The sequence below is a fragment of the Leopardus geoffroyi genome, chromosome D1 (genome assembly GCF_018350155.1).
Source record: "Leopardus geoffroyi isolate Oge1 chromosome D1, O.geoffroyi_Oge1_pat1.0, whole genome shotgun sequence".
Lineage (NCBI taxonomy): Eukaryota > Metazoa > Chordata > Mammalia > Carnivora > Felidae > Leopardus > Leopardus geoffroyi.
This window is the reverse complement of record NC_059329.1, coordinates 17,594,860-17,609,465: the sequence shown is the minus strand read 5'-3', so window position 1 is coordinate 17,609,465 and position 14,606 is coordinate 17,594,860. Positions and strand designations below refer to the sequence as shown.

Sequence of the window (14,606 nt, the reverse complement as noted above, 5' to 3'; positions counted from 1 at the left end):
CTGAAAAGCTGAAAACCAAAATTCGTCTTAAAGAAAAATACGCAAAGACTACAGTTTAAATATTTGATGGAATCTTTTAGGTGAACATTCACGTGACACTGGAAAGCATCAACAGGAAGAGGAAGTTCTGTTTCTGGAGTAGCTGTTATGGTATGATAATGGAATTTGGCCCTTTTAAAATCAACAAATGAGTCTTACAATTGGGTGAAACCCTCTTATTAGGAAATTCAACTATTTTTTTTGCAAGAGCACCATGGTTGCGCTTTTCATCAAAGTGCTTTCTTTGGCCCCCTAGTTCAGTCATTTGATTTTTTTTTTTTTTTTGATGATGTAATGGTTTGAACAGTGACTAAAAAAAAAGGTTGACTGAAATTTGGAATCAACATACAATGTCATCATGAAAGTGAGAAATAAAATATAGTAGTGGAATTTATCATTTAAAGTAATATTCCAAAGAATAACCCTTAAGGGTAAAGAAGCTCCACTTACCAACCACCAGCAACATAAATAAAACCTATAAAGGACCCACAGAACTCAACAAATCCACCTGCCATGCTTGTACTACCTAATTCGCTTAGGGTTTGTATCCCTTAAATGTAAATACTTCTCAAAGACAAAATACTAAAAATGCAGCAATTAAAATCAAGCCCCATGACTTTCTCTCCCCTTTTTTTAGCTCCAACAAGAGCCTGTGATTTACCAGTAATTTCAACATTCTGTAAAATTATTAGATAATCAACGCTACGCAGGTCAACATTCAAAGATCAAGTTCAAAAACCACCATGCAGCAGTCTCAGAATGAAGTTTACAAATAGCAATTCCTAAAAATCTAACAGGGTCTGGAGAACTACAGGGCAGGAGTAAAACTGATGATGCACCAATACCCCAGCCGACGTCGGGCACTGACCTTCACCCAAAATGACCTTCCTCTGGTTCCAAGATAAGTACAGAATCCCAATGCACACTACAGACACAAAACCACAATCATGGTTTTACCTACCCCTTCGCCGAGAATCTGGAGAAAAGTTTCTCCCCAGAAAAAAAAATAAAAAAGCTACATTTCCAAATCCAATCAACCGGGTAACTTGGCAGCAACCCCAGACTAATTGCAGAGCTCCTAAACAACCCTCTCTCCTATGCCTGTCAACTTCACTGGTCAAAGGCAATCGGCTATCACGGACTCTCTGCTAGGTCAGGCCGAACCCAGGGAAGCTAAAGCGCAAGGGGAGCTTCATACCAACCTGTCGGTGATAGTGGACTGTGTGCCGCTCATTGGGGCCCTTGGCGAGAGGTCCTTCTTTTATCCAACTTGCATTTTACAGTAACACCTCCACCCCACCCCCAGTGCTCTGGGATCAGGCCCGACTCCGTAAGGGACACAAAAGTCCAACTCAAAACTCCATTCAGTCATCTAGAACGTCCGACTGGAAGGGGTCAAGGAAAGGGGATGCAGGTCGGAGCAAAACAGGGTAGCTCCCAAAACAACCCGAGAAAGTCTGCCAGAAGGCGAGTTCTAAGAGCTAGAGAGCAATCCTCGGGAAGGCACAAGGAGAAAACTCCGTCACGGGGGGGAAGTCGGCGAGCCGCAGGGAAGGGGCCCGGGAGTCCCTCCGGGGCTGGGGCGGGATCAGCTCGGGGCTGGGTGTCGGCTCCTCCTCCGGAGTCTCGGGGGCTCGCGAGTCCCCGCCGCCGCGGGGCCAGCCGCTGTGGTCTCCGCTCTCTATCTGGGGCTGCCGGCCGCTCGTGGCCGCAGACTAGGCAGCGTCTCGGGCCGTCCCGCGCCAGGCTCGCGCGGCCCCATGTCCCCGGGCCGGGGGACCCCTCTCGTCTTCCTCGCCGCCCCCACCAAGCTCCGGGCGCTGGGACGACCGCGGGCGCCGGGGGAAGGGGTCCCGCAGCCAGAGGTGACAGGAACTTGGTCTCTCAGCGCCGCGGGCTGCTCCCCATCCCTGGGAGGCCCGGACTCTTCCGCAGTCGGCACGGGCGGCGGCGGCTCCTCCCCGACGCGCCGGTAGGCGGCGGTTCCCGCGAGGGGCGGGAGGTTCCCGTCCGGCCCGGCCTCGAAGCACCGGCCCCGGAGGCCGGCGGCGCGGCGAGAGCGACCACTCGGAGCGCAGGACCGGCTCGCCGGGTCCTGGGGCCCTCGCGGGAGCGCGCGCGGCGGGCGGAGGAGGCCGCCGGCGGTGGGGGCCGCGCGACGATCGCAGGCGCGCGCACGGGTTCCGGTTCCGGTTCTGTCTTCCCGGCCCCGGCCGCGTCCAGCGCGAGCTCGCGCTTCCCCTCCCCCGTCGACTTTTTTGGCCTCCTCCCCTCTGACTTCGGGAAGCCGCCTCACCCGGGATCCCTCCGCGGCGCGCGGGGCCGCCCCGCCGCCCTCGCCGCCCGGCCTCGCTCGTCTCCCCCGCGCCCGCCCGCGCGCCAGGGCCGCGCGGACGCCTCCGCCGGAGTCCTGTTTGGGGGAGCGGAAAAGTAGTTCTGCGGGGCGGAGGGAGGTGGGAACCGGCCGTCTCCGGGAGTCCCACCCACCGACCCAGCGTCGCCCTCAAGGCCCCGGGAACGCCGGAGAGCTGTACTTTGGAGTCTAGCTTGTACTAACTCGGCTTTACCCGGAGACCGCCGAAGAGCACTCCACCAGTGCTGAGGCGTCCGGGATGAGAGGCATCACCCGCCCCCTTGCCCTGGAAACGTTTATTCCTTAATGGAATGTACTTGTTCTTATTTTCTGATAACACGTAACGACTGCTTGTAAACTGCTGGCAACGAACTCAGGTCCAGGTGCCAGGACACCATCCCTCTCTTCCGCAGCAAACCCCAGCAAAGAGAGGGTTTGGCCTTGGCCGCTCACCTGGGGCACCTGCTGGCCTCCTCCCAGGACAGGGGCCGCCGCTCACAAATCCTGGCTGCCAGGGCAAAGTTAGAGGACGGTGGAGCGTAGGGCTGGGGGGAACGAGAGTATGGGAATTGGAGCCAGGATTTCTTGGTATAATATTGCTTTTAAGCTGCTTCTGCCTTGGCGAAGTGAAATGTCTGAGTTGCCAAATGGAGAAAGCATGGTGCTTTCCACAGCGACTTCACAAGCTTGCTGTGGAGAGAAATGGGAGCAGCAAATAAAGTGCATTTATCTGGTAGAAAGCATTGCAGTTCTCTCTGAAGAGTTCCCAAATATTTGGGGAGGGGGCTTATTTTTTTTTCCTACCGGGTACATGTCGATATCCATCTAGTTTTATGATTGCATAATCCCGTAGTCTAGCGATTGTAAGTACCACATACAATATGGTTCAGTTCCTCGGGCCACTGCCCTAAGTGGCTGTCCCTTTACCTGTTTTCAGAGTCAATGAGTTCAAACCTGCATTGGTGGGTGAGCGTCTTCAGCCTTTCTGTGGAAGTCAGGTAATAAAGCAATTTTAAGAAAGAGTGGATGTGGAGAGGGAAAACAAGGACCTCTTAATGATGCTGGTTCTAAAAGTCAACCTGCAACAGTTCGTGAAAAGATCATTATCCCTGAATAGATGCATGAGCTAAGGCTGACGTTAGAACGGGGTAAAAAAAGGAAAAGATAAACAGAGGCCAAAGATGACTCTTTATTGCTTGATTTTTTATTTTTTTTACTTTTTCAGGGCACAGCCAGCTAATTTTGTAATGTTTATTTTGGGAAGGAATAGCACCGATAAAAGTTCCAAGCCACTTTCCTAATGATCAAACCAGGACACATTGCCACCTGCTGGTGTACCCCAGGATAATTCTACCCTGAGAACTCTTTTAATTGCATATTTTTGGCATATAACTGGAAAGAGCTCTATCCATCTGTATAAAATGACCAAAATGCAAACCTTATCTCCAAACCTGTATCTTTCTTAAACATAGTAAATATCATTTTGCCATACCCTAATAAATAGGTACGAAATTCATTGGACCCAATGACTCATCAAATCACGCATTTAAAAAATGAGTTCTCTTTCCTTCAAGAATGCCTCACTACTTGAGCTTCAGGAATAAAACAAACTGGAAAGCTTCCTAATTCACCTTCCCTTCCTTGCATACAAAACCTCTTGGCAGGCTGCTTTCAAGATCTTTCCAAACTTAAACAGACCCAAAGTTCTAGCTGTGAGCAAAGAAGGCATTTGCTGTGGGAAAGCTTCAGAAGATGGTAAGCAAAGGATTTAATTAAGCCAGTGGTTATTCATTCCAGAGCTATTTTTTTCAATGATGAAAATCTCTATGTTCACCCACAAAGCTCTAATGGTAAAAACATCCCTGAAAGCCTCTTTAGAACTGTTGGTAGCTCTAGACTGTTCTAAAGGCTCTAACTATAGAATGCCTTCAGAAGAGTCCCACCAATCTAGGTGGAACACACTCCCCATGGTCATTAGTCCCTTACCTAAAAAAATGACACCAGTGACACAATCCACCATGCATGCTCTTTGAGGTTTCCTGGGGAGGGGGGAGGGGAGGGAGACTGGCTATCCTAAACCACATCCTTACCCATTCTTCTTTCAATGTTTATTGAGCACCTACTATGTGTCTAGTACTGCTCTAGGCATTGGAGGTACAGTTCTGAAGACAGCCGAGGGTCCTTATCTTCATGGGGCCCACTCAACATCATTTTCAAGGCAACTGCCCAAACAAATGGCAAAAATAAAGAAAGGAAGTTCTTCCTCAGTCTTTAGCAAACTGTTTTCTGTATTCTGTATGTAGATTGTTGCCCCGATAAGTAAACAGCATTAGGAATGGTTGATGGTTAAGAGCAGATAAGTGGTATTTCACAGATAATTATAAATATGGGTCAACATTTCTACATGCCATTTTTTTTTTTTTTTTACACTTCTTGGCAAAATCACACCAAAGATACAAAGGCAAACTCTGGGTTGATAAAAATTTGTTTATTTTTATAAAATTTAGTACAAATCTTATTGAAATATAAATCTTTCTTGAGCAGTGTTAGGAATTATTACATAGTAATCCAAATGCAAATGAATACTTCATTTTGTCCGACTATACCACATGTTAATTAGCCCTTCGTTTACCCGTGATGTCAAAACACAGCATCTTAACTGCTGAGTCACCTTCATTTCCCATTTTTCTCTCAGGGAGGTTCCTTCACAGTTACTAGTTAAAGCATCAAGAAAAGCTGAAGTGAGCTATTTTTCTTCTCTTATTATTTAGGTTATTCAAAACGCAGAAGAAACCTGCGTACATTCCCAGGAGTACCCCTAAAACACCAAGGTCTGCAATCCCTTCACGTCTGAGGAGTCAAAAGAGAAAAAAATTGGTACCAGATTAAGTCTATTCATTTGTCTGGTATGGAACAGGTGGCACTGTGCCAAAATTCAAGAGCCAGCTTTTTCTTTTTTTAAGCTCCTGCGCCAAGCCACTCTTTTTCACTAGGCTTTTGCTAGAATCAGCATTCCCCGGCATCCAACTTTGACCACAGTTTTGTTGGAAAGAAGCTCACCAGCATTCTGGGGATACTGATCACAGGGCAAAAAAGAGACAGGGATGCTACTGTCAGATTATTTCCATCTGCAGCAAAACTCATTAACCAAATGACAGTCATTTTAAAAGACCGCTGTCAACATGCCTTGAAAGTTGCTTTTCCCAGAGTAATGATGACGTCATGCCATTCCAACGCTCCGTCATGCCTGGGCACTGACATCCATTTTCAAGACCACTCGTTAGGTTCATATTACCGGTGACCATAGAACGGGCGGAGACTTCCTACTGACCTAGGCTTAGACTTCGGTAGCCCCACACGTTTACTCACCAATTAAGCAAATCAATCCCCAGGGGTCTACATGACATAATCCAATAAATAAATAACAAGCAAGTAAATAAATAAATAAATAAATAAACACACACACAAACAAATAAATAAATCGTCCCTTTCCCCATAAAAGTCCTACATTCATTCACAACAGGGTTTAAACTGAGATAGAGAACACAAGTGACCTGCCCAAGTGATCTGGCAAGTGAGGAGCAAAATTAGTTAAAAGAACCCAGAAAGTCTTGATTCCTAATCTCTCATGTTAAGCTTACGTTCTTGCTTTTCCTGGGTGGGATGATAGACTATCGCACTGAGAAATTTTTGTTTGTTTGTTTCCTTCTAGGACTGGCCTTGCCATCCGATTTTATCCATAGAGAGTGGCACCTTGTTCAGAGAAAAGAAAACGTAGGAAGTGTGCTACAGGGAATGTGTTTGGGAAAAAATAAAATAAAATTCGCCTCATCACCCAGAGGCCGGTACACTTTACTCTTTGGTTCTGGTTTGCAGGATGTATAGCAGGGCTGAAACCTGAACTGCCATCTCAAGCACAGTGGAATCCACATGCTAAATCCCTATGGAATTCAGTCACAGCCTCTCATGCCTAGGAGATTAATGCACAAAAGCCCTGAGAATTGGCATCATTTTCTCGGTAGGGCAGAACCCGTACAACAGGACTCGGTAAATCTGCCCACACCTCATTCATCTCTCATCCGAAGCCCTAACTCCCTGGTTTTTGTACAGAAAAGAGTTACCAGAGCAGGCCTGAACTCCTGTCCTTGGAAAGGCCTCCTTGCAAGGTTGGCCCTTGGCTGGCATCTGGAAACTTAAGATTTCAGGAGGGCTCCCTTCATTAACCGATGGGAATGGCTCACCATGCCTACACTGTGCGAACAATATGGTTTAGGCTGAACACCTGCTCTCCTTCTGGGAGTCAGGAATTCTGCTACATGCCAGGCGATGGCTGCCTGCATGACCCCCAGTAAAAAACTGGGGCACTGAGCATCTAATGAGCTTCCTCGCTGGACATTTTACACGTATCGCCACAAATTGTTGCTAGAGGAAATCAGTGCATCCTCAGGGATCCCACTGGGAGAGGACTCTGGAAGCTCGGGCCCGGTTTCCCCTGGACTCTGCCCAAACACCTTTTCCCTTCACTGCTCTTCCCTTGAATCCTTTCACTGTAATTGATCACAGCTAGGAGTTGCACTACATTCTGAGTCATGTGAGTCCCCTCAGCAAAGCAGCGAACCTGGGGGTGTCTTGGGGCCCCTCGACAGTTGGTTTAGGGTCACTTCTCTCATCCTTTCCCTTTGTTTAAGCACAGCCCCTTCCCTGATCCAAGGCTCAGAATGCCAGACATGCATCTTCCTAGAAGTCCCTCACTTTAGAGTAAATGGGGTGACTTTATTTAAATTGCTACACGGAAAGCAGGAACAAGGGTTTGTTCAAGGAGTCAACTCTCGAAGAAATTCTCAAATTCCTTCCTGAGCGGTCTAACCATCAAGCATCCCAGAGACAAGAGGACCCGGGGACACCACGAACAAAAAGGAAGGCAGCTGTGCCCACCCCCACCTCACAGCTCTGACTCATTCACAACTACCACTGAGTAGTCTCACTTTCTACACCTGAGCCATGGTAGACATGAGTGTTTTAATACTGGTATGGGCTCCACTCAAAGACTGACCACACTGCCTGATACGTTTAGCCCTTTCTTGAAACCTAAGTGTGTTATGAGCCTGATTCTAGAACAGCCGTTATCTCCAACCTGGGTCCTGTGGCTGACTAACCCGATCCGGCATCTGGAGGAAGCCTTGGCTAGCGCGTTTTAAGATGTCCGTTACGTTTCAGCTGCCGTTCCTCCCTCCGCCTGCTTCTCCAGGCGTGGTATTTTTTGATGCTTTTCCTCCACGCAAAGCGCCAGATGCTAAACATGAAACACCAAGAAACAGCATACATCGCCACTCCCCCAACCTTCACAAACCCCTTGGGCTTGGGGGAGACCATTTCACAGAAAAGGAGGCGAGCTCCGACGCCAATCCTCACTCCGGTAAACAGAGCCACAAAGAGGAAGTCCACCACATCTCCAGTGAAACTGTGGTAGTGCCCTGTTTCTCGGAGAAACCAGCGCATCTGTAGCAAGGGGTTGGTAATCTCACTTCCGAAGAGGACCGCGTTGACCTCTGTGCCTGATTCTCCGAGCACCAGGGCCATGATGATGCCCAAAATACTCAGGGTGTGGTGAGCCAGCATCAGGGCCCCCTCAGACTGGAAATAGACGCACCAGCCCAAGTCGAAGATGAAGTAGCCCAAGGTGAGACACAGTACGTGCACTTGGAGAGGTGTATTGGGTGAGCCTGCAATAAACCGAGACAGGAGCAAACTGAGTGACCGGGAATTGTATAATAACAGTGACCTTGCACAAGGGTCCTATGTTGTTGTCTCCCACAACAGGGCCACGATGGTCAGTTGCGTCACTGAAAGCAAAAACAAAGGCAGGCACATGCATTGTAATGACAACCAAGACTAAAATCTAAAACCTTGGTCTTTATCAAACCACATAATGTGACAGGCCCAGGAAATGCTGGATTTGATGAATCAGCTCTCAATGAGTGATCTGAGCAACAGCCATTATCTCCGTGTCCACTCAGTTATTTTGTTCTTTCAACTAAAATCTTACAGTTTCTTGCTTTCTTCTTCTTTTTATTTTACGTGTTTGTTTAACCAGCTTTAAAGGTCTGTTTCCAGACTCTTTCAGTTATTCTGCCCTGGATGTCGGATTAATTTCTTAGCTTAATGGGTTAGATTGTTGGACACTGGTGGCCCTGACCCTTCTTGAAAGCGGGCCTTGGAAAGAACCCCAGAAGTTAGTGTGTTCCCAGCTTAAGAAAATCAAGTACAAGGACAGGACATGTTGAAATCTATTTGAAACCTTCATATGAGACACAAAGCTTAAGAGCTGCTTTCGAATCAGTTTGACAGTTTGGGGAAAAACTCAGAAGCTCACTATAGAAATGTAAGGAAATTAAAACAAAAAAGGATCTAAGGAATTGAAAAAAAATCACATCCTAGGGGATTTCTGGATTGAACTGTCCCTTGCAAACTCACGTGTTGAAACCCTAACCCCCAATTCCCTCAGAATGTGACTGTACTTGGAGATTGGGCCTTTAAAGAGGTAATTCAGTTAAAATGAGGTTGTTAAGGTAGGCTCTAGTCCAATATGGCTGGTGTTCTAAAATAAGGAAATGAGGACACACACACACACACACACACACACACACACACACCCCAACGGAAGACCACGTGAGGACACAGCAAGAAGGAAGCCACCTGCAAGCAAGAGTGAAGCCTCAGAAGAAACCAAACCAGCCAACAATTTGATCTTGGACTTCTAGCCTGCAAAACCGGAAGTAAATAAGTTTCTATTGTCTATGCTCCCCAGTCTGTGGCATTTTGTTACGGCAGCCCCAGCAAACTAATTCAAGGGGACACAACTTTTTTATTCTAAGGAAGTAATACTCAGACATTTAGCAGCTTAAAAATCAATATAGGTGCCCCAAATAATGAGACATGAGTTAAATAAATGACGATGTATGCATACAACACAATATTATATCACAATTAAGACGGGTAAAAAAAAATCTATATAGATGTCCTTCGAAAATACAATCGAGTGAAAATTGCAAGTTATCAAAAAGTATGTGTAATACAGTCCATTTGTGTCTGTTTGGGAGTGGTGGTGGAAGATACTGATATTAGCTTTATGTTTTTGTACATTTCGGTGGCTTACAACGTAACAGGCATTTAAAATTTGTTTTAAAAGCAGAGAGTTATGAAAAGCAGAAATAGGGACACATACAATATCAGAGTTAAAAATGAAGACTCCCGGTACAAATTATAACGGTAATTCCTCTTCAATATTGTACACATTCTGTGAAAATGTCCCATCCTTCCAAGACTACCCCCAAGTTATATAATCCGTTAGGGAAAGCCCTCTAATGTCTCCACCTACCTGGGTGGGTAAAAGGCCAGGGGCCATCAACGAAGCCAATATAAGCTGAGAGGCCTATGGAGAGGACTCCATGGGTGAAAGTAACCAACCGGCAGTTCCACTCATAGCTTCGGTGCTTATTCAGGCGGCAGAAAGAAATGTAGAGCGAGAGCCAGCCCCCCAGGCTGCACAGCACCTGCGGACACAGACCTAGTGCCATCCTATGATGAAAAGACCGAAACCAGAAAAACAAAATATACCCTAAGAAAACAGCACTGGGTCAATGCGAATATAATCTTCATTTCTTCTATAGGAGAGTACAAAAACATTGCCTTCACTGAAACTCTTCCTTATCTACACAGCTGAGAATCTTCTTCTTTTTTAAAAAATATTTATTCATTTTTGAAAGAGAGACACAGGGCGTGAGCAGGGGAGGGGCAGAGAGAGCGGGACACAGAATCCAAAGCAGGCTCCAGGCTCTGAGCTGTCAGCACAGAGCCCGACAGGGGGGCTCGAACTCACAGACGGTGAGATCATGACCCGAGCCGAAGTCGGATGCCCAACCAGCTGAGCCACCCAAGCGCCCCAACGTTGAAAACATTTTTTTAAAATAAGGATGAGTACATGTCAATAATCTGTCAGTGATGACTGACCTTGAACAATGATACATGAAGAACATAGTGCATGTCTTCGATAATGTGTTCACTCCAATGAGAAGCTCTGGTGAAAAAAACAGTACTACTGCCTGTGGTTTCTGCTAGAGGTCATATGACATGTAGGAGTTTAATGTGGTTTGAAGCTGATATTAAACTCAACTGAAATTGGGACTTAAGTCACAGTTTTACCAGTTAAAATGGAAACTTGAGGTAACCCTAAACACAGAACTAATCAGACTCCAGATATTTTGCAAGAGAAAATAATCCGAGTTCGATTCAGTTCCGAAACCCAATTCAAAGACTAACCAAGAGGGAAGCAGAGGGATGTGGAGGTGCATGTGGGAAGTTTTTGTTGATATAGAAAAATATCTTTGGGGCGCCTGGGTGGCTCAGTCGGTTAAGCGGCCGACTTCGGCTCAGGTCATGATCTCACGGTCCGTGAGTTCGAGCCCCGCGTCGGGCTCTGTGCTGACAGCTCTGAGCCTGGAGCCTGTTTCAGATTCTGTGTCTCCCTCTCTCTGACCCTCCCCCGTTCATGCTCTGTCTCTCTCTGTCTCAAAAATAAATAAACGTTAAAAAAAAGATTAAAAAAAAAAAAGAAAAAGAAAAATATCTTTAAGGCAATTATTTAGTTAAACATACAGTCAGAAAGCTACATTTTGAAATTTTTACTGATGACAAATATATCAGGCCAAGAAGGACTGTAACTGAGTCAATCTAAGTCATACAGAACTAAAATCTTCAAGTAACCAAGATGGTATTAATATTTGTTAGCTCCTCTATTGAAATTTCGTACAAAAAAAAAAATTTCAGGTATCTGTCTCATCTCTGCAGGAATTTTCTGCATGGCTACACTTATTGCTTAACCCTATTCTGACAAGTGAAATAATATCTGAGGACCAACACACTTCAGTACACAAGCCGCTCCCAGGAATGCTATCCAGAGAGGGCTTTATGAAGGTCAAGTTCTGCGCTGCCTTCAGCTGAAAGCAGCTTTCTATTCAAGAAAACAGTAGGTGTCAATCACAGACCTGAGTTCCAATTCTGTCTGTGCCCCCTAACTAGCCATAAAACACTGGGCAAATCACTGTCACCTCTTGAGCCTCCCTTACAAAAAAAAAGGGGGGGGGGTGGGGGTAGGAAAAAGAAAGAGAGAGAAGAAAAGAGGATTGTAAACTCTAATCCGGCCCAGTTCTGACAAGGAGTTCTGAGATAAATTTTGTAAAGCATCTAGGCCAATTTTCGGAGCAAGGCCCAGAAATACAAAGTACCCAGAGTGAAAAGAACCGTCCTCGCTTATTTCCTTCTAAATGCCAGGGTCACCGGCCAGTAATGCGGATCAGCTCATTTGGATCTGCTGATTAGTATTTTTAGAGTCCTCTTCCCTGAATCCTAATTCCCTGGCAGAACAGAGGAAACAGTAGTCTATTTACAAACACTTAAAAGAATAGACATTTGTAAATGGCAGATACAAGTCTGTGACCTTGGGAAAGTCAGTCCATCTCTGGATTTCGGTTTTTTACTCTTGGGTAAAAGAACGGAGGGGTATTGAGATGGCCGATCGGGCACAGAATTCCAAGGCCCCTGTCCTCGCTCCTCCCGTTCCCGGGCCAGATTCGGGAGGAGGAGCGCGGGGCGGACCCACCTGGCGGGCGGCCGCGGAGCAGGCGTGGCTGGGGCGAGCAGCAACCCCGGCGCCCCGCAGGCACCGCGACCGGCGCATCTCCCTCGGACGCGCCCGCGGACCGGGCCACGCCCGGCTGCGCACACCTACGCCGCGCCGCTGTACGGGCATCCCGGCGGTCGCCGAGCCTGGCGAAGCAAAGCCTCCCGCGCCCCGAGGCAGGAGGAGCCCCCCACCCCCACCCCTCGGCCGCCAGGCCAGACCAGACCATCTGCCCGCCTCCTTCCCCACCAGTGGGCCGGGCGGGCCGGGCCCCCCGCGTCCCGAGCGCAGCCACGCTTCAGGAGCCGGGCGGTTCGCGCCGCGCTGTTACCTGGCCGAGCGCATCGGGAAGCCTCCGGCGCCTCGGCCCCAGAGCTCGGAGCGCGGATCGTCGGAGCAGGAAGCGGCGGAAAGAGGGAGAGAGGACGAGGATCTGGCGGCGGCGGCGGAAGAGGAGCCGGGGGTCTGGGGGCACCTTGTGGCTGGGAGGACGGAGCGCAGAACCCGAGCTGGACGGGGAACGTCCGTGAAGGGAGCCGAAGGGTACTCCTCCTTCGCTCGGGGCCCAGGATAGGGGGGATGGATAGCGGAGGGTTACCTGGTGGTCACGTGAGACCTACAGGTTGTTGCCCTTGTTTGTGTGCTGTTGTTTGTTTCAATAATTACCCATCCCGCCTCCCCGCCCCCCCCATGTGGGGACAGCCCATCCAATAACCAGTGGCTGAGCACCTACTGAGGGCTCGCACCCCTACTAGGCACGATGGGAGATGTAAGACGTAGTCGCAGCCCTCCCGCTGGAGTCTCAGTTGTGAAACAAGCACGCAATTAATTAGCCAGGAAAGTGCTCCGGCCCGGGAATTAGAAGTTATTCCTTTTCGTTACAGCCCTATCACCCTGCTTGGCAGTAGAGTATAAGGCTTAAAAATAAACGTGGTTTGGGGCACCTGGGTGGTTCAGTTGGTTGGGCCTCCCACTTGGGCTCAGGTCATGATCTTGCAGTTCGTGAGTTCGAGCCCCACATTGGACTGGCTGCGGTCAGTGCAGAGCCTGCTTTGGATCCTCTACCCTCTTCTCTCCTCCCCGCTTGTGCATGCGTCTCTCTCCAAAAAATAAACGTTTAAACAATTTTAAACAAACAAACCCAGCCTGGCTACCGACTCTGTGTCGTTGGGCAAATTAACTTTTCTGTGCCTCCATTTTCTCAAGCATAGAACGGGGATAGTAATTGCTATCTTATAAAGCCAATTGCTATCTTATAAAGACACTTCACCTGTGAAAAGTGCTTAGAACGATGACAGGCACAAGGAAGCCACTATGTAAATGTTAATTGTTGTTGTTGTGACACTTTGGGTTAATCCTTTTCTCCACTCTGAGATCTATTTTAATACCAAGGGAAGTGAAGTTGGAAGAGATGACCAAACTAGCATGGAGGCACAAATGCGGTAAAGAGGGCATCTGGTTTGGTTTATCAGGACGGGCGACAATGGGATGCTGAGGGTCCCAGACGGTCTTCAAAAGAGAAGACAGTAAGTAGAAGGGTGAACATTTACATCACGGCTGGGGAGTAGTTAATAATTTAGTTTTGGTGTTTATCTTGCCAATCTCTCATGAGTAAGGATCAAACTGTTTTCATCTTTGTTTTCTAATACCTGGTAGGAGGCAGGTGCACTAGATGTTTGCTGGTTGAATGAATGGGAAATGAGCCTGGCAAAGTGTATTAGAAGCATATGGTGTCTCCTAAACCTTGTTGATCTTCTGTAACGCTTGGGAAGTGTTTCCAAAATACTCTTGTAGGGTGTACCTTGAAGAGTACGATTCAGTAGCCTTAGTGTGGGGTCTAGGAATATATATCTTTTAAAACTTGCCCCTGGATCATTCAGATATTAGTCACACTTAAGAACCACTGCTGTCGGAGGGTCTTAAATGACTCTGATGCCAGCCTGAGATGCCAGGCTGAGGCATCTTATTATGTGGGTAACAAGAAGTCTATGATGTTATTAGGCAAGGGAATCATTTTATCAGGCCCTTGCTACTCAAAGTGTGGCCCATAGCCCAGCAAAATCTGCATCTCCTGAGTTTGTTAGAAACAGAATCTCAGACCCTAACCCCAGACCTACTGAAGCAGAACTGCATGCTAACAAGGTTCCCAGTGATTTGTATGCACTCTTGGATATCGGTTCTCATCCTTGATGGCACAATAACATCATTTGAGGAGCTTTTAAAAATCTCAGGGCCCAGGCTATGCCCCAAAGTAAATCAGAATCTGTGTGGGTATCCATCTTTTTTAAAGCTGTCCTGGTGATTCCATTGTGTAACCAGAGTTGAGAATCACTGCTATACATTCAACCAAAATCGCTGTAAGATGAACTGGAGAAGACAGTCTGCTTCAAGTAGGTTGGAACAGACCAGATAAGAGGTAATGAGAGCCTGACGAAAGAGAACAGGGAGGGATCCATTTCACTAAATGGAGAGTATGCAGATCTCAACTTTTCCCCATTTGCTTGCGATTATCGAAACGTTTTCTCCTTCTTCCTC

At 47.5% G+C, this 14,606-nt stretch overlaps 2 protein-coding genes across 10 annotated transcripts in view; both read right to left on the bottom strand.

The window, feature by feature from the left end:
- The window catches only part of ARHGEF12 (Rho guanine nucleotide exchange factor 12), a 151,293-nt gene extending 148,901 nt beyond the window's left edge, over positions 1 to 2,392 (bottom strand). For 2 of the 6 annotated variants that reach the window (XM_045483181.1, XM_045483183.1), the window contains exon 1: positions 1,242 to 2,392. In XM_045483181.1, the coding sequence (XP_045339137.1) occupies positions 1,242 to 1,273 (32 nt within the window). In that variant the 5' untranslated portion in view covers positions 1,274 to 2,392. The remainder of the gene's footprint in view (positions 1 to 1,241) is intronic. The other 4 variants (XM_045483182.1, XM_045483185.1, XM_045483184.1 and 1 more) reach the window with 2 other exon arrangements.
- Positions 2,393 to 6,815: 4,423 nt separating this feature from the next.
- On the bottom strand, positions 6,816 to 12,680 carry TLCD5 (TLC domain containing 5). Of its 4 annotated transcripts, none has more exons than XM_045483192.1 (3): positions 12,403 to 12,680; positions 9,771 to 9,945; positions 6,816 to 8,115 (listed from the first exon to the last, which is right to left on the bottom strand). In XM_045483192.1, the coding sequence occupies exon 3, from the start codon at positions 8,009 to 8,011 to the stop codon at positions 7,577 to 7,579; it is 435 nt and encodes a 144-aa protein (XP_045339148.1). In that variant the 5' UTR covers positions 8,012 to 8,115; positions 9,771 to 9,945; positions 12,403 to 12,680; the 3' UTR covers positions 6,816 to 7,576. The 4 variants fall into 4 exon arrangements, with proteins under 4 accessions (XP_045339148.1, XP_045339144.1, XP_045339145.1 ...); XM_045483188.1 differs by having other exon boundaries at positions 9,771 to 9,970; positions 12,403 to 12,544; XM_045483189.1 differs by lacking the exon at positions 12,403 to 12,680 and adding an exon at positions 12,051 to 12,390 and having other exon boundaries at positions 9,771 to 9,970.
- Positions 12,681 to 14,606: the final 1,926 nt, after the last annotated feature.